Raw genomic sequence first — 24054 nt, 5'->3', positions numbered from 1 at the left:
CTCAGTCCTCCATCTCCCCCTCTTCCCAGTTAGGGTGACCAGATGTCCTGATTTTATAGGGACAGTCCCAATTTTTGGGTCTTTTTCTAATATAGGCTCCTATTACTCCCCACTCCGTCCCAATTTTTCACACTTGCTGTTTGGTCACCCTATTCCCAGTTCTCAGGGGGTTATCACTGTCTTTCTCTGTCCCACTTAAGAGAAGGTTCTGCAGAGCCTAGTCTGTCATATTTGTACTTCAAAGATCTTTTTTGCTAACAAAGTTTCATGCATCTAGATATTACAGTGATAGGCCCAATAGAATTGCCCCTGTGGTAAATCAATAAATAAACACATTTCTTCTTCAGTTAGGAAAAAAAGTCATATCAACTGTCACATCACTCAGACACAGCTGTCCATGCTCCGGGTTCACTTCGCCCATAAAGAATATCTTCCCAATTTCCAAATCAGTTGGAGTCATCCCTCCATGCTCCTAATGAATTTTGTACCTATAGGATGTTGTCTTTTAACTCTGTTTCATGAAGCAGGAGAGGAAAATAATTTATATTTATTTCTGTATTTTTAAGGGAAACTTACTGAAGAAGTTGAGAAGTTTCAGTTTCCCTTTTTCCACTAGTACAAATTTTCACCCGTCACACAATTGTATATAGACTTGTTGGTTTCTTTGATTTATTTTTATTTTTCTGTGTTTGTTGGGCTGGAGAGGGTTGATGTGTGTGTAATAGGCTGGACCACTTTAGGGCCCGATTAGATATTTCCAGAGAACCCTCTCCCTTTAAAAGTCCTTCCAATTAAGGGGTGAGGTTGGCCTAGCTACATGTCTGAGGAGTGTAAGTTTTCAGTGCGGACCAACTCTCAGTCTCATAGTCTTTCAGAAGAATCTATAGATGTCTGGCTTGTCAATGAAGATGTGATGAAGTGGGAATTTCCTGCAATATTTTTATGAATTCTATGTATGCCTCAGTTTCCTCTTTATGTGACATTGTTACCCAGTGGGTAGAAAAGGACTGTTTGCTCTCAGGCTGAGACATCAGTATTGGTGTTATGGGCCTTAGTCCCCATATCAATGGAGCATCTGAGAAGACAGTGGCAAATCCAGTCACCGGATATTAACACCTAGCAACCAACGACCCAGAGGGAGATGGATTCCCCCACATCTAAGCAGCGAAGCTGAGGAACATTCCCCAGCTCAAGAACCAAGGACTGGTTCCCCCTCCAGGGGAAGAGGCAGAGTGGGGGAAGGAAGGGGTGACGTACAGATGGAACCACAGTCCCTGGGTGCTGAGCCAGCCCCAGGGCCCACCCCCAAACATCTAATCGGGGTTCAGCTGATGGGTGCTGAGCACCCCCTATTGTTTTCCCATGGGTGCTTGAGCCCTGGAGCACCCACAGACTCGGCGCCTATGCACTGGTGGATTAGGTGGCCTAGTGGTTAGCACACTTAGTGCCGCCTCCCAGTGGGCAGGTCTTGCAGTCCTGGCCCTCTTTTAATCAGAGGTGCAGTGAGGTAGGCAGTGATGGGGAGCCCGGTCTCTGACCCAGAACCCTAGGATGATGAACAGTGTCTGGCCCCCAAAGATATCCTCCAAATAACCCTCCCTGGGTCACTTCCTACCAGCTGCTGGGCTTCCCCAGCTTCAAGTCCAAGATAAGGTGAAAAGAAAAAGAAAAAGCATCAAACCATCAGCCCCAACCTTCTTGGGTGGCCAGCTGACACTTGGTTGAGTTGGCCGTGAAACCTGCCTCTTTGAGAGCCCAAAATACCACTGTAATGTGCTTCATATATTCATCCCAGATCTTACCATAGAATATCAGGGTTGGAAGGGACCTCAGGAAGTCATCTAGTTCAACCCCCTGCTCAAAGCAGAATCAATCCCCAGCCAGATTTTTGCCCCAGATCCCTAAATGGCCCCCTCAGGAATTGAACTCATGACTCTGGGTTTAGCAGGCCAATGGTCAAACCACTGAGCTATCCATCCCCCCAACATTGGCATGTGTGTTTCTGCCCGGTTTCAAACCAGGGACCTTTCGCGTGTTAGGTGAATGTGATAACCACTACACTACAGAAACCCACCTACATTGATGATATTGTCAATGTAGGTGGCCACATAGGACCCATGTGACCATAGCACTCTGTCCATTCTCCACTGGAGAGTGGCCATGTCCCCATGAAGTCCAAAGGGCATGGTTTTAAACTGGTGCATTCCATCACAGGCAGATTGTCTAATTCTTGTGGAGTTGTTTCCTATTTAATTTACCCTTTTTATTTATTTATTTTTGTATTATTAAACCTGTTTTTGTTTGTTTTCTTACTTGTTTTTTATGATTATTCTCATTGGGGGGATATAACTTTATAAACTGTGGGGAAAAACTAACCTGAATAAATTTCACACAAAAAGCTAATTTGATTAATTGGTAAGAAATAGAGTAATTGGGTTTGTTTAGTCTGGAGAAGAGAAGGCTGAGGAGGGACATGATAATTTTCATGTATATGAAAGGTTGTTATAAGGAGGAGAGAGAAAAATTGTTCTCATTAAACTCTCAGGGTAGAACAAGAAGCAATGGGCTTAAATTGCAGCAAGGGTGGTTTAGGTTGGCCATTAGGAAAAAATTCCTAACAGGCAGGGTAGTTAAGCAATGAAATAAACTGCCTAGGGAGAATGTAGACTCTCCATCACTGGAAATTCTTAAGAGCAGATTAGACAAAGAGGTGATCTAGATCAGTGTTTCCCAAACTTGGGACGCCACTACTATAGGGAAAGCCCCTAGTGGGTCAGTCCGATTTCTTTACCTGCCACATCCGCAGGTCCGTCCGATCGCGGCTCCGACTGGCTGCAGTTCGCTGCTCCAGACCAATGGGAGTTGCTGGAAGCGGCGCGGGCCGAGGGACATACTGGCCGCCGCTTCCCGCAGCTCCCACTGGCCACGATTCACGATTCAGCTGGACCTGTGGACATGGCAGGTAAACAAACTGGCCCGGCCTGCCAGGGGCTTTCCCTACACAAGCAGCGTCCCAAGTTTGGGAAACACTGGTCTAGATAATACTTGGTCCTGACACAAATGCACGGGATTAGAGTTTCAATCCTATTATTGTAATAGAATCACAGAGTTTACAACCAGAAAGGATGACCAGATCATCTAGTCTGACCTCCTTAAGAGGAAACTGAATAGAGTTTCTAAGCCTTAATGATCATATTGATGATAATGAGAAATAAAACATGAGAAAAAGGAAACAACAAAAATATGTATATTTCTGTTTAATTTTTAGGCAAATGAGATATAGAAATTGCTAAGTGTCATTATACTTCCGCAGACAAAATTTCTTTTTTGTATGAAATTGAATCCTGATGTGGGAGTTTGTTCAATTCTTGTAGAGTTGTTCACTTTTCAATTTAACTTTTACAATTCTGGTGTAATATTTAACCTGTTTTTGTTTGTTTGTGTGTTTGCTTTTTTCATTATTATGTTTTTGGTTGGTGGATTACAGTAACTTGATAAAATGTGGGGAAACACTAAATTGGATAGATTTCACACCAACATTTAATTTGAAAAACTGATAAGCAATAGAGTCACAGAGCTTAAGACCAGAAGGGACCACTGGTCCCTCTCTTGTCTGATGTCCTGAAGAGGTTGATTTCTCTCAGCCTTCACTGTTGTACTGATGAAAAATAGAAATAAAACATAAGAAAATGGAAATGCCTAACAAAAATATATATTTATTTCTCTTTTACTTTTTAGATGAACGAGATAAAGAAATAAGTAAGTGTCATTGCCTTCCTGTCATAAGAAACTTTTTGTATCAATTTGGATCCTCATGTGGGAGTTTGTTTAATTGTGGTGGAGGTGTTTGTTTTCAAATGTAACTTTTAAAATTGTTGCAATATGAAATCTGTTTGGTTGCTTTTTTATTATTGCTATCATTGCTTTTGGTGTGTATAGACATTCGTTTTGTAATGTAACTTTAATAAATGTGGGGAAAGACTAAATGGGAAAACTTTCACAGCAAAAGCTAATGTGAAAAATTTATAAGCAATAGAGTCATAGAGTCACAGAGTTTAAGACCAGAAAGGATAACTGGATACTCTAGTGTGACCTCCTTAAAAGGAGAATGAATAGAAATAATAATTGCTCAGCCTTAATTTTTGTATTGATACAAACATAAGAACAGCCATAATGGGTCAGATCACAGGTCCATCTAGCCCAGTATTCTCTTATCCAACAGTGGCCAATGCCAAGTGCCCCAGAGGGAATGAACAGAATGATCCATCCCTTGTCACTCACTCCCAGCTTCCGGTAAACAGAGGCTAGAAACACCATCCCTGCCCATCCTGGCTAATAGCCATTGATGGACCTATCCTCAATGAATTTATCTAGTTCTCTTTTGAACCCTGTTATAGTCTTGGCCTGCACAACATCCTGTGGCAAAGAGTTCCACAGGTTAACTGTGTGTTGTGTGAAAAAAACTTCCTTTTGTTTGTTTTAAACCTGCTGCCCATTAATTTCCTTTGGCAACCCCTAGTTCTTGTGTTATGAGAAGGAATAAATAACACTTCCTTATTTACTTTCTCCACACCAGTCATGATTGTATAGACCTCTGCCATATCCCACCTTAGTCATCTCTTTTCCACGCTGAAAAGTCCCAGTCTTATTCATCTCTCCTCATATGGCAGCTGTTCCATACCCCTCATCATTTTTGTTGCCGTTTTCTGAACCTTTTCCAATTCCAATATTTATTTTTTTTTGAGATGGGACAACCACATCTGCACACAGTATTGAAGATGTGGGTGTACCATGGATTTATATAGATGCAGTAGGATATTTTCTGTCTTTTCTTTTCTATCCCTTTCCAAATGATTCCCAACATTCTATTTGCTTTTTTGACTGCTGCTGCACATTGAGTGGGTGTTTTCAGAGAACTATCCACAATGACTCCAAGATCTTTCTTAATTGGTAACAGCTAATTTAGACGCCGTCATTTTATATGTATACTTGGGATTATGTTTTCCAATGTGCATTACTTTGCATTTATCAACACTAAATTTCATCTGCCATTTGTTGCCCAGTCACCCAATTTTGAGAGATCCTTTTGTGCCTATTTGCAGTCTGCCTGGGAACTAACTATCTTGAGTAGTTTTGTATCATCTGCAAATTTTGCCACCTCACTGTTTACTCCTTTTTCCAAATCATTTATGAATATGTTGAATAGAACTAGTCCCAGAACAGACCCCTGGGGGACACCACTATTTACCTCTCTCCATTCTGAAAACTGACCATCTATTCCTACCCTTTGTTTCCTATCTTTTAACCAGTTACCAATCGATGAGAGGACCTTCCCTCTTATTCCATGGCAGTTTACTTTGCTTAAGAGCCTTTAGTGAGGGGCCTTCTCAAAGGCTTTCTGAAAATCTAAATATACTATATCCACTGGATCCCCCTCTTCCACATGCTTGTTGACCTCCTCAAAGAATTCTAGTAGATTGGTGAGGCATGATTTCCCTTTACAAAAATCATGTTGACTCTTCCCCAACAAATTCTGTTTATCTGTGTGTCTGACAATTTTGTTCTTTATTATAGTTTCAACCAGTTTGCCCGGTACTGAAGTCAGGCTTACTGGCCTGTAATTGTCATGGTCACCTCTGGAGCCCTTTTAAAAATTGGCGTCACATTAGCTATCCTCCAGTCATTTGGTTCAGAAGCTGATTTAAATGATAGGTTCAGATGACAGTTAGTAGTCCTGCAATTTCACATTTGAGTTCCTTCAGAATTCTTAGGTGAACACCATCTGGTCCTGGTTACTTATTGCTGTTTAGTTTATCAATTTGTTCCAAAGCCTCCTCTAATGACACCTCAATCTGGGACGGTTCCTCAGATTTGTCACCAAAAAAGAATGGCTCAAGTTTGGGAATTTCCCTCACATCCTCAGCCATGAAGACAGATGGAAAGAATTAATTTAGTTTCTCCGCAGTGGCCTTATCCTCCTTGAGTGCTCTTTTAGCATCTCAATCGTCCAGTGGCTCCACTGGTTATTTAGCAGGCTTCCTGCTTCTGATGTACTTAAAAAAATAGCTATTACTTTTTGAGTCTTTGTCTAGCTGTTCTTCAAATTTCTTTTTGGCCTTTCTACTTATATTTTTACACTTCACTTGCCTGAGTTTTTGCTCCTTTCTATTTTCCTCACTAGGATTTAATTTCCACTTTTTAGTGGATGCCTTTTTTCCTCTCACTGCTTCTCTTTGTTGTTTAGCCACTGTGGCTCTTCTTTAGTTCTCTTACTAAGTTTTTTAATTTGGGGTATATATTTAAATTGACCCTCTATTATGGTGTCTTTAAAAAGTTTCCATGCAGCTTGCAGGGATTTTACTTTTGGTGCTCTACCTCTTAATGTCTGTTTAACTAACCTCCTCATATTTATGTAGTTCCCCTTTCTGAAATTAAATGCTACAGTGCTGGGCTGCTGTGGTATTTTCCCTGTCACAGGGATCTTAAATGTAATTATATTATGGTCACTATTACCGAGCAGTCCAGCTATATTCACCTCTTGGACCAGATCTTGTGCTCCACTTAGGACTAAATCAAGAATTGCCTCTCCTCCTGTGGGTTCCAGGACCAGCTGCTCCAGGAAGCGGTCATTTAAAATGTCAAGAAACTTTATCTCTGCATCCCGTTGTGAGGTGACATGTACCCTGTCAATTTAGGGATAGTTGAAATCCCCAATTATTATTGAGTTTTTTATTTGAATATCCTCTCTAATTTCCCTGAGCATTTCACAGTCACTATCACCATCCTTGTCAGGTGGTCAGTTATATATATCCCTGTTGCTATATTCTTATTATTAGAGCGTGGAATTACTATCCATAGAGATTCTATGGTACAGTTTGGTTCATTTAAGATTTTTACTTCATTTGATTCTATGCTTTCTTTCACATATAGTGCCACTCCCCCACCAGCACGACCTGTTCTGTCCTTCCGAAATATTTTGTACCCTGATATTACTGTGTCCCACTGATTATCCTCATTCCACCAAGTTTCTGTGATGCCTGTTGTATCAATATCCTCATTTAATATGAGGCACTCTAGTTTATCCATCTTATTACAGTCGAACCCATTTATCTCGACCTCGGTTAACTTGCCAATCCTATTAACTCGAGGTTTTACAAGTGGAACCGCCAAACTCCCTCTTTATCTTATGGGTTTCTCATCCGTTATGTCGATTTGCCCAACCCTAATATCTCGAGCCCGGCTCCCCACGTCCCCAGCCGCCCGCTCCCTGGCTCTCCAGCCGCGCGGTTCCCCAGCCGCCCGCTCCCCGCGTCCCCAGCCGCCCGCCCGCCCCCGCATACCCGGTCCCTGCCCGGCCCCGCCCGCCCGGCCCCACATACCCGGTCCCTGCCCGGCCCCGCCAGCCCGGCCCCGCATACCCGGTCCCTGCCCGTCCCCGCCCGGCCCCGCATACCTGGTCCCCGCTTTGCCTGCCGCCTGCCCGCCCGGCTCCGCTTCGCCAGTCCCCGCTTTGCCGCCCGCCCCTCCGCCCGGCTTCGCTTCGCCGCCCGCCTGCCCGGCCCCACATACCCGGTCCCTGCCCGTCCCCGCCAGCCCGGCCCCGCATACCCGGTCCCTGCCCGGCCCCGCCAGCCCGGCCCCGCATACCCGGTCCCTGCCCGGCCCCGCCCGGCCCCGCATACCTGGTCCCCGCTTTGCCTGCCGCCTGCCCGCCCGGCTCCGCTTCGCCGGTCCCCCCGGTGCCGCCCCCCCCCCCCGCCCGGCTTCGCTTCGCCGCCCGCCCGGCCCCGCATACCCGGTCCCTGCCCGGCCCCGCCAGCCCGGCCCCGCATACCCGGTCCCTGCCCGGCCCCGCCAGCCCGGCCCCGCATACCCGGTCCCTGCCCGGCCCCGCCCGGCCCCGCATACCTGGTCCCCGCTTTGCCTGCCGCCTGCCCGCCCGGCTCCGCTTCGCCGGTCCCCGCTTTGCCGCCCGCCCCTCCGCCCGGCTTCGCTTCGCCGCCCGCCCGCCCGGCCCCGCATACCCGGTCCCTGCCCGGCCCCGCCAGCCCGGCCCCGCATACCTGGTCCCTGCCCGTCCCCGCCAGCCCGCCCCGCATACCCGGTCCCTGCCCGTCCCCGCCAGCCCGTCCCCGCCCGGCCCCGCTGACCTGGTCCCCGCTTCGCCTGCCGCCCGCCCGCCCGGCCCGCTTACCCGGTCCCCGCTTCGCCTGCCCCCCGCCCCGCTTACCTGGTCCCGCTTCTTTGGCTGCCTGGCTCCGGGTCCCCGTCCACGGCCGCTGCCCGGCTTCCCTGTCCCGCTTCGCCGGATCCAGCCAGCCACGTGTAGGCAGCGTGTATAAGACGGTTATCTCGATTCACTGCGCATGTGCTGAGTTCACGTAGTACGTGATCATGGTCTGTATGGTCGTTCACTCCCATGCCAGTTCACTCATTCTTGTTGATCTTGTCTGAAGGATCTGTTTATTTTTTCCCTTCTAAAAATGTCTGGAGGTGTTAAGAGAAAACTGGACAATCAGTCAATAGAGAAAAAGTATGAAATCATACTGCAGCTAGAAAAAGGAAGAAAACCGGCAGACCTTAGTCGTCAGCATGGCATTCCAGCAAACACCATTTCAGGATGGAAAAAGAAGGCCGATGTGATAAAGCAAATGTACGAGAAGCCTGTCTTTGATCCAGCAAGAAAAAAACTTAGAGTGGCTGAGCACAAAGATGTCGACGATGCACTGTTTCAATGGTTCACAAATACGCGAGCAACAAAGCTTCCCGTCAATAGTCCCTTGCTGATGGAGAAGGCGGACATCCTTGCTGCAAAGCTAGGACACCCTGACTTTAAAGCAAGTCAGGGGTGGGTGGATCGTTTCAAAAAGAGGCACAACATTGTCTTCAAAGCAATTTGTGGAGAGAGCGCTGCGGTTCAACAGGAACAAGTGGATTCATGGCTGAAGACTCAAATGCGCACAATTTTGGATACCTATGAGACTCGGAACATTTTTAATGCTGATGAAACTGGGCTGTTTTGGAAATGCCTTCCAGACAAGACTATGGCGTTTCGTGGGGAGGCTTGTCACGGTGGAAAAAAGTCGAAGGACCGACTTACAGTGCTAGTTGCTGCTAACATGGATGGAAGCCAAAAACTCCCGCTCTACGTTATAGGAAAGTCCAAGAATCCCAGATGCTTTAAGCAGACCAAAGTTCTCCAATGTGATTACGATGGCCAGCCAAGCGCGTGGATCACAGGAGATCTATTCAGTGCATGGGTGAAAAAGTGGGACAGGAAGTTCCAAGCAGAGAAAAGGAAGGTGGCACTGATCGTGGACAACTGTAGAGCTCATCCGGATGTTCCTGGTCTCAAGGCCATTAAGATCTTTTATCTCCCACCTAACACAACCAGTAAGCTCCAACCAATGGACCAGGGTATAATCCAAGTGCTTAAGGTGTACTACAGGAAAATGTTGATGCGCCAATACCTGCTCCATGATGAAAAGAAGGCACAGTACACCCCTTCCCTTCTAGATGCAATGAACTTCCTGAGATCAGCCTGGAATGACGTGAAGAAGGAAACAATCTCAAACTGCTGGATGCACTGCGTCATTCAGGATATTTCCGATGATGAGTTTCAGGCACAGTGCCGTGCAGCCGCAGAAGAACTCGCGGAAGTGGCGGGAAAATCAAGCCTTACAGATGCTATCTTGGAAGAGGAGGCACAGGAGTTAGCCATCACTGTCCAGGAATTCCGAGATTACATAGAAATCGACAAAGACATCGTTACTGATGGCGTGATCACCGATGAAGACATTGTATCAAGTGTGCAGTCAGCACAGGCAAGCACATCTGCATGCGGCAATGACAAAGAAGATGAAGAAGATGCGGACGAAGATTTGGAACCAATTCCCTCAGCTGCTGAGGTGGTAGAAATGCTACAGAAAATTCGACGGTATGGTTCTTTTGTAGGAGATGAAACTGTTTTAGACAGCATAAATAATATTGAAGCATTTGTTTTCAAGCAGACTGTTAAAGGCAAAAAGCAACAAAGCGTTTTAGACTTTGTAAAGAAACCATAGTAACTGCGTGTACGATACTTTTCAGAGCTGTGTCAGAGTGAAATGACTCGCAAATTTAATTTTGACACTGGTTAGCTTTTTGTAAAAACGAACTACACCCCGCACGTTTTTTGTGATTTTGTGATTTTGTGAGCGATCTTTGTGTTTGCAATGTTGGAGAATATAATAAAGGTTTGTATCGAGAATCGACGGTGGTTTGTATTGTATACTGGTAAACAAAAAAACTGCGCTCCAAAAAAACTGAATGCAAAGACCTACGAGAAGGTCTCCAAAGCCATGATACAGACATGTAAACTTTTATTCTTAATATACTGGTAAATCTCTGCTGTTAGTTGGTGCACATATGCCTTTTGTTGTTAGCAAACATGTATGTACATTTTTATAGCATGCCGATCGCTTCATCAAACAAATCGCGGCAACGCTGTTGTGTAAAAAAACCTCCAAAAACATGTGCATGTACATTCTCATTTATTAACGCACATCATGTACATAAAGAAATTTCAAGCACATGTTAATGTATTGCCGCCATATTGGTTTTTGTTTATCTCGATCATCGGTTATTTCGACGCTTTTTGGCAAACCCCTAGGCCAGCGACATAACAGGGTTCAACTGTATTTATCCTTTTAGCATTGGTATATAAGCACTTTAAAAACTTGTCACTTTTTAGCTGTCTCCCATTACATGATGTAATTGAATAAGACTGTTTTTCATTTGACTGTTCCTCATCAGATCCTACCTGTATTTAATCATCTTCCATCCTCTCCTCCTTACTAGGACATAGAGAATCTCCATTAGTAGTTCCTCCCCTAAGGGATGTCTCTGTCTAAACCATATGCTCCTCTGCACCTGTCAGCTTTCTCCAGCCCTTAGTTTGAAAACTGTTCTACAACCTTTTTAATTTTAAGTGCCAGCAATCTGGTTCCATTTCAGTTTAGGTGGAGCCCATCCTTCCTGTATTGGCTCCCCCATTACCCAAAGTTTCCCCAATTCCTAATAAATCTAAACCTCTCCTCCCTACACCATTGTCTCATCCACGCATGGAGACCCTGCAGTTCTGCCTGTCCAACTGGCTCTGCGCGTGGAACTGGAAGCATTTCAGAGAATGCTACCATGGAGGTCCTGGACTTCAGTCTCTTACCTAGCAGCCTAAATTTGGCCTCCAGGACATCTCTCCTTTCCCTATGTCATTAGTACCTCCATGTACCACAGTCACTAGCTCCTACCCAGCACTTCACATAAGTCTATCTAGATGTCTCGAGAGATCCGCAACCTTCACACCAGGCAGGCAACTCACCATGCGTTTCTCCCAGTCATTACAAACCCAGCTATCTAGGTCTCTAATGATCAAATTGCCCATTACTAATGCCTGTCTCTTTCTAACAACTGGAATTCCATCCCCCAGAGAGGTATCCTCAGTGCGAGACGATACCACATCATCATCTGGAAGGAGGGTCCCAACTATCATCATAAAGAGAAATAAAACATAAGAAAAGGGAAACTCCTAACAAACAATATGTGTATTTCTGTTTAATTTTCAGGCAAAAGAGATATAGAAATTGGTAAGTGTCATTATCCTTCCTCCAACAAGAAAATTTTTATACCAATTTGGATCCTCATGTGGGAGTTTGTTTAATTAGTGTGGAGTTGTGTGCTTTTAAATTTAACTTTTATAATTTTGTTGCAATTTTAAACCTCTTTTTTTTTGTTTAATTCCTGGCTTTTTATTATTATTCTGTTGTGGGGAGTATTGTACCTTAATAAAATGTAGGGAAAGACTAAACTGGATAAATTTCCCATGAAAAGCTAATTTGAGAAATTAATGATCAATAGAGTCATAGAGTCACAGAAGGGACCACAGGAGCCTCTAGTCTGACATTCTGAGGATGAGTTTGATGTGTCTCAGCCTTCACAGTCATATTGATGATAAAGAGTAATAAAAAAGAGAAACACGTAACAAAAATATGTATTTATTTCTCTTTAATTTTAAACCTACGAGATAAAGACATAAGTAAGTGTCATTATCCTTCCTCTGACAAGAAATTTTTTGTAACAAAATTGGATCCTCATGTGGCAGTTCATTTAATTCTGGTGGACATATTTGTTTTCAAATGTAACTTTTAAAGTTGTTGCAATAGAAAATCTTTCTTTGTTTTGTTTACGTGTTGCTTTATTATTATTAATTATTATTTTTATTCTCTTTTGGGAGGGTGGGAGGTTGTTTTCTAATTTAACTTTATAATATGTGGGGAAAGACCAAAGTGGATAAATTTCACACCAAAAGCTAATTTGAAAAACTGAGAAGCAATTGAGTCAGAGAGTCACAAAGTTTAAGACCAGAAAGGACGACTGGATCCTCTCACCTGACTGTCCTGAACAGGAGGTTAAATAGAAATAATCTCTCAGCCTTAAAATTAGTATTGATGATAAAGAGAAATAAAATATAAGAAAAGGGAAACTTCTAACAAACAATATGTGTATTTTGCTTAATTTTTAGACAAACGAGATATAGAAATTGGTAAGTGTCATTATCCTTCTTCTGACAATAATTTTTTGTGAACCAAATTGGATCCTCATGTGGGAGCTTGTTTAATTGTTGTGGAGTTGTTTGCTTTTAAATTTGACTTTTAGAATTCTTTGGCAATATTTAACCTGTTTTTGTGTGTTTGTGTACTTGCTTTTAGTTATTATTGTGGGTTTTTTGGTTAGGGGTTTAGTGTAACTTCATGAGGGGAACACCAAATTGGATAGATTTCACACCAAAATTTAATTTGAAAAACCGATAAGCAATAGAATTACAGACTTAAAGACCAGAAGGGACCCCTGAATCCTCTTCTCTGATGTCATGAAGAGGAGGGGGGAAGGGATAGCTCTAGTGGTTTGAGCATTGGCCTGCTAAACCCAGAGTTGTGAGTAGAGTCCTTGAGGGGGCCATTTAGGGTATTGGGGTAAAAACCTGTCTGGGGATTGGTCCTGCTTTGAGCAGGGGGTTGGACTAGATGACCTTCTGAGGTCCCTTCCAACCCTAATCTTCTATGATTCTCTCAGCCTTTGCTGTCATATGCATGAAAAATAGAAATAAAACTTAAGAAAATGGAAAGCCCTTACAAAAATATCTCTTTATTTCTCTTTTTTTTTTTAGAAAAACAAGATAAAGAAATAAGTAAGTGTCATTATCCTTCCTCTGACAAGAAACATTTAGTAGCAGTTTGGATCCTCATGTGGGAGTTTGCTTAATTGTGCTACAGTTGTTTTCTTTTTAATTTAACTTTTAAAACCTTTTTTCATTTCTTTGCTAGCACGCTTTTTTCTTATTTTTATTATAATCTTTTGGGAGGGTATATAGGTTTTTTTTTTCTTATGTAACTTTATAAAATGTGGGGAAAGACTAAAGTAGATGAATTTTCCAGCAAAAGCTAATTTGAAAAACAGATAAGCAATAGAGTCACAGAGGTTAAGACCAGACGGGATGATGAGATCCTCTAGTCCAGTGGTCCCCAAACTGTGGGGAGAGTCCCCTAGGGGTATGTGGAGGAATGTTCAGGGGTGTGCGCGCAGCAGGGCCCTGGCCAGCCCCTGCGGGGGGAAGGGAGGGAGCGCCACCCAGCCTCGCTCTGCTCCCACCCCAACTCCGGCCCCAGCAGCAGCTCCACTCCATCCTGTGCTCCTCCCACAGCCCAGCTCTGCCCTCAGGCCAGCTCCACCCCTATTCCCATCTCTTCCCTTATCCCCAGTTCTTTGCCCATCTCTGCTTTCAGCCCAAGCTCCTCTGCTGAGTCAACTGTGCAGTAATGGGGAGGAGGAGGTTGCACACTGATTCCATTACTGGTAATGGAGGGGAGGGGGCAACAGGAAAAGTTTTGGCACCACTGGTCTAGTCTGACCTCCTTAATAGGTGACTGAATAAAAATAATCTGTGTCTTAACTGTTGTAGTGATGATAAAGAGAAATAAAACATAAGAAAAGGGAAAGTCCAGTCAAACAATATTTGTATTTCTGTTTAATTTTTAGGCAAACTACATACAGAAATTGGTAAGTGCCATTATCCTTCCTCTGACAGGAAATATTTTGGGTTTCTCATGTGAGAGCTGGTTTATTTGTTGTGGAGTTGTTCACTTATAAATTGAACTATTACAATATTGCTGCAATATAACACCTCTTTTTGATTGTTTTCTTGCTGTTTATTACTATTCTTTTTTGGAGGGTTTACTGTAATTCTGTAAAATGTGGGGAAGTGCTGGACAGATTTCCCACCAAAAGCTAATTTGAAAAACTGATAAGCAATAGAGTCATGGAGTCACAGAGTTTAAGATCAGAAGTTACCACTGGATCCTCTCGTATGACGTCCTGAAGAGGAGGTTGATTTCTCTCAGCCTTCACTCTCATGTAGATAATAAAGAGAAATGAAACATAAGAAAAGGGAAATGCCTAACAAAAGATCTATTTATTTCTCTTTAATTTTTAGACAAACGCGATAACGAAATAAGTAAGTGTCATTATCCTTCCTCGGAAAAGAAACTTTTTGCACTATTTTGGAGTCTCATGTGACCGTTTGTTCAATTTTGGTGGAGTGTTTGCTTTTAAATTTAATTTTAAAAATTGTTTCAATAGGAAACTTATTTTGTGTTTATTTGCTTTTTATTATTATTATAATTTTTTGGGACGTGTGGGGGTTGTTTTTTAATGTAACTTCATAAAATGTGGGGAAAGGCTAAACTCTATGAATTTCACACCAAAAGCTAATTTGAAAAATTGATAAGCAATACAGTAGTAAAGTTGGTAGTGGGCAAGAAAATATGGCACAGTAGGATTTGTGGGAAGGCACTGGAGGACTATCAGCCCCTGAGATGATTAATTTCCCTCTACATTGCAATGTGGGCAGGTAACCAACCTGAATTAAAGTGGTACCTGGGCTACAGCCTATACCCAAAGTCTTTCCAGCCAGCCTGGGTGTAAAGCACCAACAAACTAGAGTCAGAGTTTTTGTGCTTGTGAAATAAACAGGTTGGGGCAACAGCCAGGTAAGATCCTGGACTAACTCTGCAGTGAAGATCCACCCTGGGAGACAGACACACATGCAACCCAGGGGAGGTTCTGATGAACTTAGAACGTTTTTTCCCTCGGTGTATTAGTCTGTACAATATTGAATCAGGCAATACTTGTTCAGATCAGCTCTCATATCTAATTATGTGGTTGTTTTTAGGGTGGAGAAGATCTGTGGCACCTATAGAAGACGGTAACTAAAGATCATATTTTATCAATGTCCAAATATCTGTCCCTATGAGGCAATGTGCCTCTTTTCCCTTGAACGTGGGAGTGGATGTGATAGTTCAGGTACATCCCCAGCACCCTGCATTTCATAGCACATCAAAAGGTGAGACAGGGTTTGTGCCTATGTCTTACAGGGCCGGCTCCAGACCCCAGCGCGCCAAGCAGGCGCGTGGGGCGGCCCTTTCCCGGGGGGGCGGCATTTGGCTCCGGCGGACCTTCCGCAGGCATGCCTGCGGGAGGTCCGCCGGAGCCCGGGAGGAGCGGACCTGCCTCAGGCATGACTGCGGCGGGTCCCCTCTTCTCGCGGCTCCAGTTGAGCTCCCGCAGGCATGCCTGCGGCAGCTCAAGCGGAGCCGCGCGACCACGGCACCCGCCGCGGGACCGGGGAAGGGCGGCGCAGCGCACCGCGCTGCTTGGGGCGGCCTAATTTATAGAGCCGCCCCTGATGTCTTACCACACCATACTGAACCTACATCATATTACATCTACTCTTCTTGCCCCTCCACTTCCCACATGTGCACTGCACCCTGCAGAGATCTGCGATAGCAGCTCCAGTGGGACTTGCACCTCCACAGCCACGTTTCCCTGCACTGATGGCCGATCTCCAATTTCTCTCTGTTTCTTCGTTCATCTTTTCCCCTCTGAAGAAGGCCAGGAGCTCTGCAATGACCCCATGCTGATGGGGTGAGCAGGGACTGTGCCTGTGTGTGACCCTTGCTCCAGTCTCCAGCAGGGGAACAGAGCCTTGATCACAGACAAGGGCTCTTCCGGCTCCATTATGCACATCTGGGGAGCTCCGGTGATCAGAGCTGTGAGCTTGTCTCTTTTCTCCTGTCTCCATCCACCATGATCCCAGCATTCTCCTGTCTCTCTGGTAAACAGGACGTCACTTTAGCCTCCCATCACTAGCATGACCCTCTCCCTCTTTCCACCAGCCACCTCCTCCTCCCCCTAGTGGTGGATTACCCATGGGGGGGCCATGAAAAATGGGTGTCTCCATGCCCCGACCTGGTCTGCCTGCTCGGCGCTCCTCCAGAGAGTGGGGTCAGCGTTCGGGGGCTTGCCAGACTTGCCCCACTTCACCCATTCATACACCAGTTGGTGAATGGGGTCAGGGCGTAGGGGCTTGCCCCACTCTCCAGCTGGAGTGCCAGGTGGGAGAAGCAGGACAAGCCCCCATGCCCTGACCCCATTTTCCCAGCTGAAGCGTGTGGGGGTGGAGAGAATTCAGGGAGAAGGTGTCCCCATTTGCTCTGGCCCAGGGCCCCACAAACCCTAATTTGCCCCTGCCCCCCACACTTGTAGCTTCTGCCTCATTCCACCATGAACCCCCTTCCCTTGTGTTGACCCCTCACTCCCTGCCTCATGCTAATGTGCTTTTGTGCTGTGACTCCTGCTGAGCAGTGAAATTCTGGGCATGTTCAATCCTGGTACCATGTGGCCTGTCTGAGCTGTGACATTTCAAAGCAGGCAGGGTGCAGTGGGGAGGCCCCATAACAAAGTCCAGTATGGGGCAGCTGGGACACAGTGAGATTTAAGGTGGGAGGGGGAGGGGAGCTCTGCCAATGATCACTGAGTTGTACCATCTGCTGGGGGGCCCCCAGAGTCTATAGTCCCCTCCCTGGGGAAAGGTGGGGGCAGGAGGGAAAAGATTCTGTGTCTCAGGCCTGGCCCAGCCGATACTTTCACCCGTCTCTGCCAGGGGAGTGACTCTCCCCAGCCCTGTGCTGAGATCTCAGAGCTGAGGGGTAAATCCTTGAGGAAGGAGATTCCCTGATTCACTCTCCAGCTGGGGCAGATTCTGTCACCGACTCCATCAAACCCTCCCCCAGGGCTGAGCTCTGCCCCTAACGCTCTGATTCTCTTCCTTGCCAGTGAATGTGACTCTGGATCCAGACACGGTTCATCCCGAGCTTGTCCTGTCTGAGGATCGGAAAAGTGTGAGACGGGGAGACAGACGCCAGGATCTGCCCGACAACCCTGAGAGATTTGATACTTGGGGCTGTGTGCTGGGCTGTGAGGGATTCAGCTCGGGGAGACATTCCTGGGAGGTGGAGATGGGGGATGGGCGATTCTGGGCTGTGGGGGTGGCCAGAGAATCTGTGGGGAGGAAAGGATGGGTCAACCGTAGCCCTGATGGGGGGATCTGGGCTGTGGGGCGGTGGGGGGATCAGCTCCAGGCTCTCACCTCCCCTGAGACCCTCCTGCCCCTGAGCCAGTTCCCCAGCAGGATTCGGGTTTGTCTGGACTGTGACTGGGGGCAGGTGACATTTATCGATGCTGGTGATGGGGCCCCGATCTTCACTTTCCCGCCGGGCTCCGGCCCTGGGGAGAGAATCCAACCCTGGCTCCAGGTGGGATACCAATCCCAGCTCTGCCTGTGTCCCTGAGACAGGGGGACCCTGAAATTAGCATCTCTAGTCTCACACGTCCCAGTCTCTCTGACTCTGGAGGACTCCATCTACCCAGCCCTGGCTCCTCATTTCTGTGACCCCTGGAAGCTCCTCCTCATCCCTGCAGCCCCAGGGATGGGAGGGAGAGGGGGAAGAACCCCTGGGGCTGCAGGAGGGGCAGAGGGGTCCTGAGGGGCAGAGGTGGGGGCTGGGCAGGGGGTGGCACTAACAGCCAGGCTGGGGACAGGCGGAGGTGGGGATGGCAGGGACACAGCATGAATCAATCAGGGTTTGGGGGGTTGTAGAGAAGCTGGCAGCTGTGCAGCAGCAGGAAGTATTTTGTACAGATTGGTGGGAATAGCTCTCATTGGGGTCTCCCAGCCAGAGCTCCTGCTGCAGGGCCCAAGTCACCTTCCTTTGTAACTACGGGAGAGCCGGTAACACTCTAATTGTTACACACACGCGGGATGGGCAGGGAGAGTTCAAAAATCAGAAGATGAAGCAGGATACGTTATATATTGTTTTGCGCCCTCATGTTTTGGAGGGTCAAGTTCATGATTTTTGGTTCTGACTCATGATTTTTAAGTTCTGGGGTTGGCAACACTGAGAGAGTCATGGGTTGTGGGGGAGGGGGGCGGGGGGCAGGCTGGGCTGAACCAGAGGGAACAGAGAAAACAGGAGGAAAAGATAATGTAAAACAAAATAAACAGAATCCTGGAGAAAGGGTGAAAATTAAATATAAAGACAAAGAAAGGAAAACAGTCAGAGAGGGAAAACAGCAAGAGGCAGTGCGAGGGGAAGGGATAAACTCGGGGGAAAGAATGGAGACCATGAAGGGGATGATCCATGACAGGGATCAGAGGAGAGGGGAAGACACAGAGAAATAAACAGGGATGGGAAATGAGGGCTAGAAAAATGGTGACTACAAATGAACCATATGACAGAGAAGGGAGACGAAAAGGGACAGAGATTTATAAAACATCACTGAAGGTGCGACTGTCACTCATTAATTTCATATGTTACTTCCTTGACTTTGTTTCCATTTTAGTTTCATTAAAAATAACTGTTCCCAAAACCCGTGGGTCTGTTTTCTATTGTTGTGGGTATTAAAGCTGCTTCTCAGCTCCTGTGCACTCTGACGGGTATTTATAGTAAATAAAGCATGAAATACAATTCTGGTTTGTTCCTTTTGAATTTTCCAGCTGCAGTTGTTAGGAGCGGAGTCATGGGATTTGCTTCCCTATTTGGTTGTGTCCCCGCAGCACCAACAGGGAATACACCAGCATGTCCCTCTGATATGAGCTGGGGTTTCCTGTGTTATGTTGCTATCCAGCCTGTGCTCTGTCCTTGTGCTCTCTGCAGCCATGTCAAGCAGGAATTCCTCAGCTGGGCTCTGTGGAGAGGGGGCTGAACACATGGTGCTGACTCTCCTCTTTGTTTCCAGAGGTGTTGACTTTATTCAAGGATGGCTAAAGAGATATGAACTACACTGTTCACATTTCTTCTGCCCATCAGCAATTGCTGTGGTGTCCACGGAGCAGTTCATGGGATTGGACCTGCTCTTAGAGATAGTCTCTGGAGGTTTGTGTACAATAAGGTGCAGGTTTCTCTCTCTCATTGTACAATCTGTGTGTAGACAAGGCAAGTGGTGGTTTCACCTCAGTGTAACTGGTCAAGAAGAATTCTGTGGGTTGGGGGGTGTTTAGGAGGGTTAACAATCACCTTGAGTAGCTACACTGAGGTGAATGCATCACTTGCTTCATCTCCACTGGGACTGTATAATGAGATCACTGCCTTGTGTTTGCTATTGCATTGAAAAATAACCCACCCTTCACCTTGAGCTAAAAGATGGGATCTACAGAGAGAAAAAGGAGACACCCCACCTTCATCCGGGTCTGTGTCTTTGCTTTCTGTGAGCTTCTAATGTAAATGACTAGGGGTGGGATCCATGAAGGGACTTAGGTGTTACAATGCTGAGCATCACTCGCACCTCATTTTTAGGTGCTTAGACCATCACAAGAAGAACACTGCAACACACAAAGCCTGACTTAGGTGTCTAGTCTCCTGGCACGATGAATGGAGACAGGCAGGTGCCTTACAATGCCATCCACAAGAGCCAGCACGCTAGGTGGGGAGCCATCTAAACTAGCCAATGGGAGATGCTAACAACAGGGGTGTGTCCTAAACCATGCTCCTCTCCCAAAGATAAACACCTGAGGCTGTATCCACACGACAACTGAAGTCGGCAGAATTTATGTTGCTCAGGGGTGTGAATAGACCAACCCCCTGACTGACGTAAGTTCAGGGCCAGATTAACATTTTGTTGGCCCGGCACCAATTATATTTGTGAGCCTCCCTGGGGAATGCAGGGGCCAGGGGCAAGAGCACAGGGTGGATTTGATTTAAATCATGATTTAAATCACTAGTCAGGAGGACTCAATTTAATCATGGTTTTCTACATAAAAGCGCATTCTTGTTGGGTGTAATAACCTTAATACATATTCTTCACTACTTAGAGACAGATGTAGGTTTCATTTTTAGAAGGTACACACAATAGATTTTTAAACAGTGATTTATTATGACAACTTTTCAGATGAGTTTTACAGCTATATCAGAAAATGAATGATTGTTTGGTTATTTCATTTTCCAAAGGTAATGGAAGCAGATATTTATGAAGTCATTGGGAGGTGAACAATCTCCAATTCAACAGATTAATCATTAATATTTGGAGGATTTTCTTGCCATGATGTATTAGGAGGAGAACATCACCAGACGGACATTTAAATTGTTTTATTTAACTCAAACAACAACGTTAAGTATTCTGGATTTTTTTCTTCAACAGAAAACATATAATATTTTAACAAAAAAGCATATGTCCCTCGCTTCTCACATTTATCTCCAGGCTTCTTCTCCTTGTCCAGATCTATTCTGCCCCGAACAGTCTTCTATTCATTGAATTTTTTGAAACTTTTCACTTTTTGAGAGAGGTAAGGGATTGACTCTGTACATAAATTTGCAGAGGGACAATAGAGTTGAGGTCTGTTTTTTCTTACCTCTGTATATTATTTATTTATTTAAAAACATTTTTGCTGTTAACAAGCATGTGACCTCTGGAGACACAAATCCACAGTTTGAGATCTGCAAAACTAAGCATCTCTGATGGTATCTTTTAGACTGAGCACTGAGTGTCATTAGAAAGATTAACCTAAATAATCTATACAGAAGCCTGTGGAACCCCATAAGATTGGGTCCCTGACCTCTCAGCTGAGCCTCACATGGAGGGGCATGATTAATTCAGACTTTGCTGGTTATCTTGGTGTGTAATGGAGATGCCTACACCCCGGGAACCAGGCTGAGATCCCAGTGCATTTCACACAGCCCCCTGAGCAGCTGCCCCCATGGACAGGATGTGGGTTGTTAAACTGAAACAGACCAGCCAGAAAAAGGCATCTTTATTTGATCCCAACCCCAAGGCTTTGACACTCATTTTGTTTCTCTCCAGAACAAGGAGTTTGGGATGGTATGACACTCCATACCTCAGAGTAGCACCCTGGCCAGGGCCGGCTCTAACATTTTTGCCGCCCAAGCAAAAAAAAAGAGTGCCGCCCTGCCCCTCCCTGAGCGTCGCATCGCACCGCCTAAGTCCCCACCCCCCCAACACCGCGTCGCGTCCCTCAAGTCCCCGCCCCCCGTGCTGCGTCGCGCCACCCAAGTCCCCACCCCCTCAGCGCCAGGTCGCGCCACCCAAGTCCCCACCCCCTCAGCGCCAGGTCGCGCCGCCCTAGTCTCCGCCCCCCCAGTGCCGCGTCGTACCGCCCAAGTCCCCACACCCCCAACACCACGTCGCGTCCCTCAAGTCCCAGCCCCCCGTGCTGCGTCGCGCCGCCCAAGTCCCCACCCCCTCAGCGCCAGGTCGCGCCGTCCAAGTCCCCGCCCCCAGCGCCGTGTCGCGCCGCTAATGTCCCCGCCCCCGAGCGTCGTGTGGGGCCGCCCAAGTCCCCGCCCCCCCAGCGCCGCATCGCGTCGCACTGCCCAAGTCCCCGTCCCCCCAGCGCCGCGTCACGTCACACCGCCCAAGTCCCTGCCCCCGCAGCGCCGCGTTGCACTGCCCAAGTTCCCCCCCGCACTGCGTCGTGCTGCCCAAGTCCCCGCCCCCCCAGAACCATGTCACGATGCCCAAGTCACTGCCCCCAACGCCGCGTCATGCCGCCCAAGTCCCCATCCCCCCAAGCGTCGCATGGGGCCGCCCAAGTCCCAGCCTCCCCGTGCCACATCACATCGCATCGCACCGCCCAAGTCCCCGACCCCCCAGTGCCGCGTCGCACCGCCCAAGTCCCCGCCCCCCCGAGCACCACGTCACATCGCACCTGTCAGGAGTCTACCCTCACTTGAAACTGGGCGGTTTCAAAGTGAGGACCCGCATGTCTTCCCCCCCACCCCAAAATCCTAGGGTAGGCCTCCTTCAGGCTGCCACCACTCGGTCGATTACGTGGGCCGAGACACCCCTATATTCCCCCTCCCACTCCCCTTTCCAGAGACGTTCCCTGGGGAAATACAGATCCACTCATCGGAGGGAAACCTCCCCCCCTCTCTCTCTCCTAGCCACTGGAAAGAGATACCTGATTCAACTGTTTGAATCAAACCCAGGAGGAACTATCTCCCCCCTCCCTTCTCTGCCCGGAGATAAGCCTGTCTCACCACCGAGAGAGTGTCTTCGCCCCTCCCCCTATCCACAGTAGAAGGGATTTAATCAAGTCTTTATAGAAAGAATTTATTAAAAGGAAAACAAGAAAATACAGAATCTCTATGAGCCCAAGCTGGACACTCATAGGGTATAACCTTGCTAAGTTTTGGAGAGAATCCTCTCCCTTTCTCAGTACACAAAACAGCAGAATAAGAATAATCAATAACAAACACACAGAATTGCAAGCATAGGATTATTAGGTGAGGACACAACGTATCTTTCTAATACTCACTATCTTGACTAGAAGAAATTAGTTCAGAAAGGTGGAAACTTGTAGACTTGATTAAAACATCTGGACCCTTGTAACTCCAGACGGCTAAAGACAAAGACCCCCCCAAACAGAGGGAAAAGTTCCCTCCTAGGAGTTTCAAATTCTCTTCCCTGATTGGTCCTCAGGTCAGATGCCCACCAGGTACTATGCTTTAACCCTTTACTAACTATTCATGACAGCACCGCCCAAGTCCCCACCCCACCAAGCGCCGCGCCGCATCGTCCAAGTCCTCGCCCCCCCCAGCGCCGCCCCCTCCCAAGGTGCCGCCCCAAGCATGTGCTTGGTAGGCTGGTGCCTGGAGCCGGCCCTGACCCTGGCACCTCAATATTCACCACTGTGATATAATTATGATATGTTTTGTACAAAGCATGCCTTGTGAAGTATCACTTTAAAAGTCTTGATCTGTTGAACATTAATATCCTGTTGGATTGTATGTTATTGTTGTAGGTAAAGTTATGAAGTATTGCTAGGGGTGTGTTACTGAAATATGTTGTGAGGTTGGGAATACTCACAAACAGCCTTCCAGATACAACAGTGGAGTAGCCAGATGTGCTGATGGCCCATTAAGGGCAATCCACATTCCCAATGACCATCCCAGGAACCGTATGCAATGGAGACTTTTCTCAGAGGGAGCCTGTAGACAGTGGAGGCTGCTTGACCCACGCACAGCAAAAGATCTTTCCAGTAAGCCGGAAGAAACTATAAAAGGGGGAAGTGACATCATCACTGAGCCTCACTCCTTCCACAACCCAACACCCAGGAACGTATCTGGAGGAGAAAGACTTTGAACTAGGGAGGGGATCCAGCCTGTGTATTGAGGAACTATACCATCTATTGGGTGGGACATTGCTTGATTCAAATCCTATCTAGTTTACAGAACTCAGACTGTGAATTTATTTTATATCTTAGGTAACCAACTTGATCTCTATGTTTATTACTTATAACCACTTTAAATCGATCTTTCTGTAGTTAATAAATCCGTTTTATATTTTACCTAAAACAGTGTGTTTTGCTTGAAGTGCTTGGGAATTCTCAGCTCAGATACAAAGGCTGGTGCACGTCCTCTCCACATTGAGGGAGAGGCGGACTGGGTAATAACTTACACTGGTCAGGCTTCTGACTGGGGGAAGATGGTACAGCTGTGGGGTGTAAGGCTGAGGAACTGGGGGGAATTGGCTGGAGTCTCCCTTTTATTGTTTCATAAGTGGCTGGGAGAAACATTCATGTAACTCAGCTGGATGTGTCCCTGCCTGTGGATGGTTGTGTAAGTGCAGCATCTGCCAGAGGTTTGCAGTTTGTCACAGCATCACAGT

At 46.6% G+C, this 24054-nt stretch overlaps 1 protein-coding gene and 1 long non-coding RNA gene across 2 annotated transcripts in view; both read left to right on the top strand.

Annotated features, from left to right (window-relative positions):
- The window catches only part of LOC123345282 (butyrophilin subfamily 1 member A1-like), a 55162-nt gene extending 36281 nt beyond the window's left edge, over nt 1-18881 (top strand). Inside the window, exons 6-8 of the mRNA XM_044982039.1 lie at nt 7078-7120; nt 15266-15298; nt 17209-18881. Of these exons, the coding sequence (XP_044837974.1) occupies nt 7078-7120; nt 15266-15298; nt 17209-17723 (591 nt within the window). The 3' untranslated portion in view covers nt 17724-18881. The remainder of the gene's footprint in view (nt 1-7077; nt 7121-15265; nt 15299-17208) is intronic.
- LOC123345287 lies at nt 11145-13257 on the top strand. The gene is made up of 3 exons (XR_006572764.1): nt 11145-11624; nt 12560-12580; nt 13205-13257. It is a non-coding gene; the product is annotated as an uncharacterized LOC123345287 (long non-coding RNA).
- Nucleotides 18882-24054: the final 5173 nt, after the last annotated feature.

Source organism: Mauremys mutica, chromosome 12, assembly GCF_020497125.1.
Source record: "Mauremys mutica isolate MM-2020 ecotype Southern chromosome 12, ASM2049712v1, whole genome shotgun sequence".
Classification (NCBI taxonomy): domain Eukaryota; kingdom Metazoa; phylum Chordata; order Testudines; family Geoemydidae; genus Mauremys; species Mauremys mutica.
The sequence above is the reverse complement of the archived record's forward strand: the minus strand, read 5'-3'. Positions and strand labels throughout refer to the sequence as shown.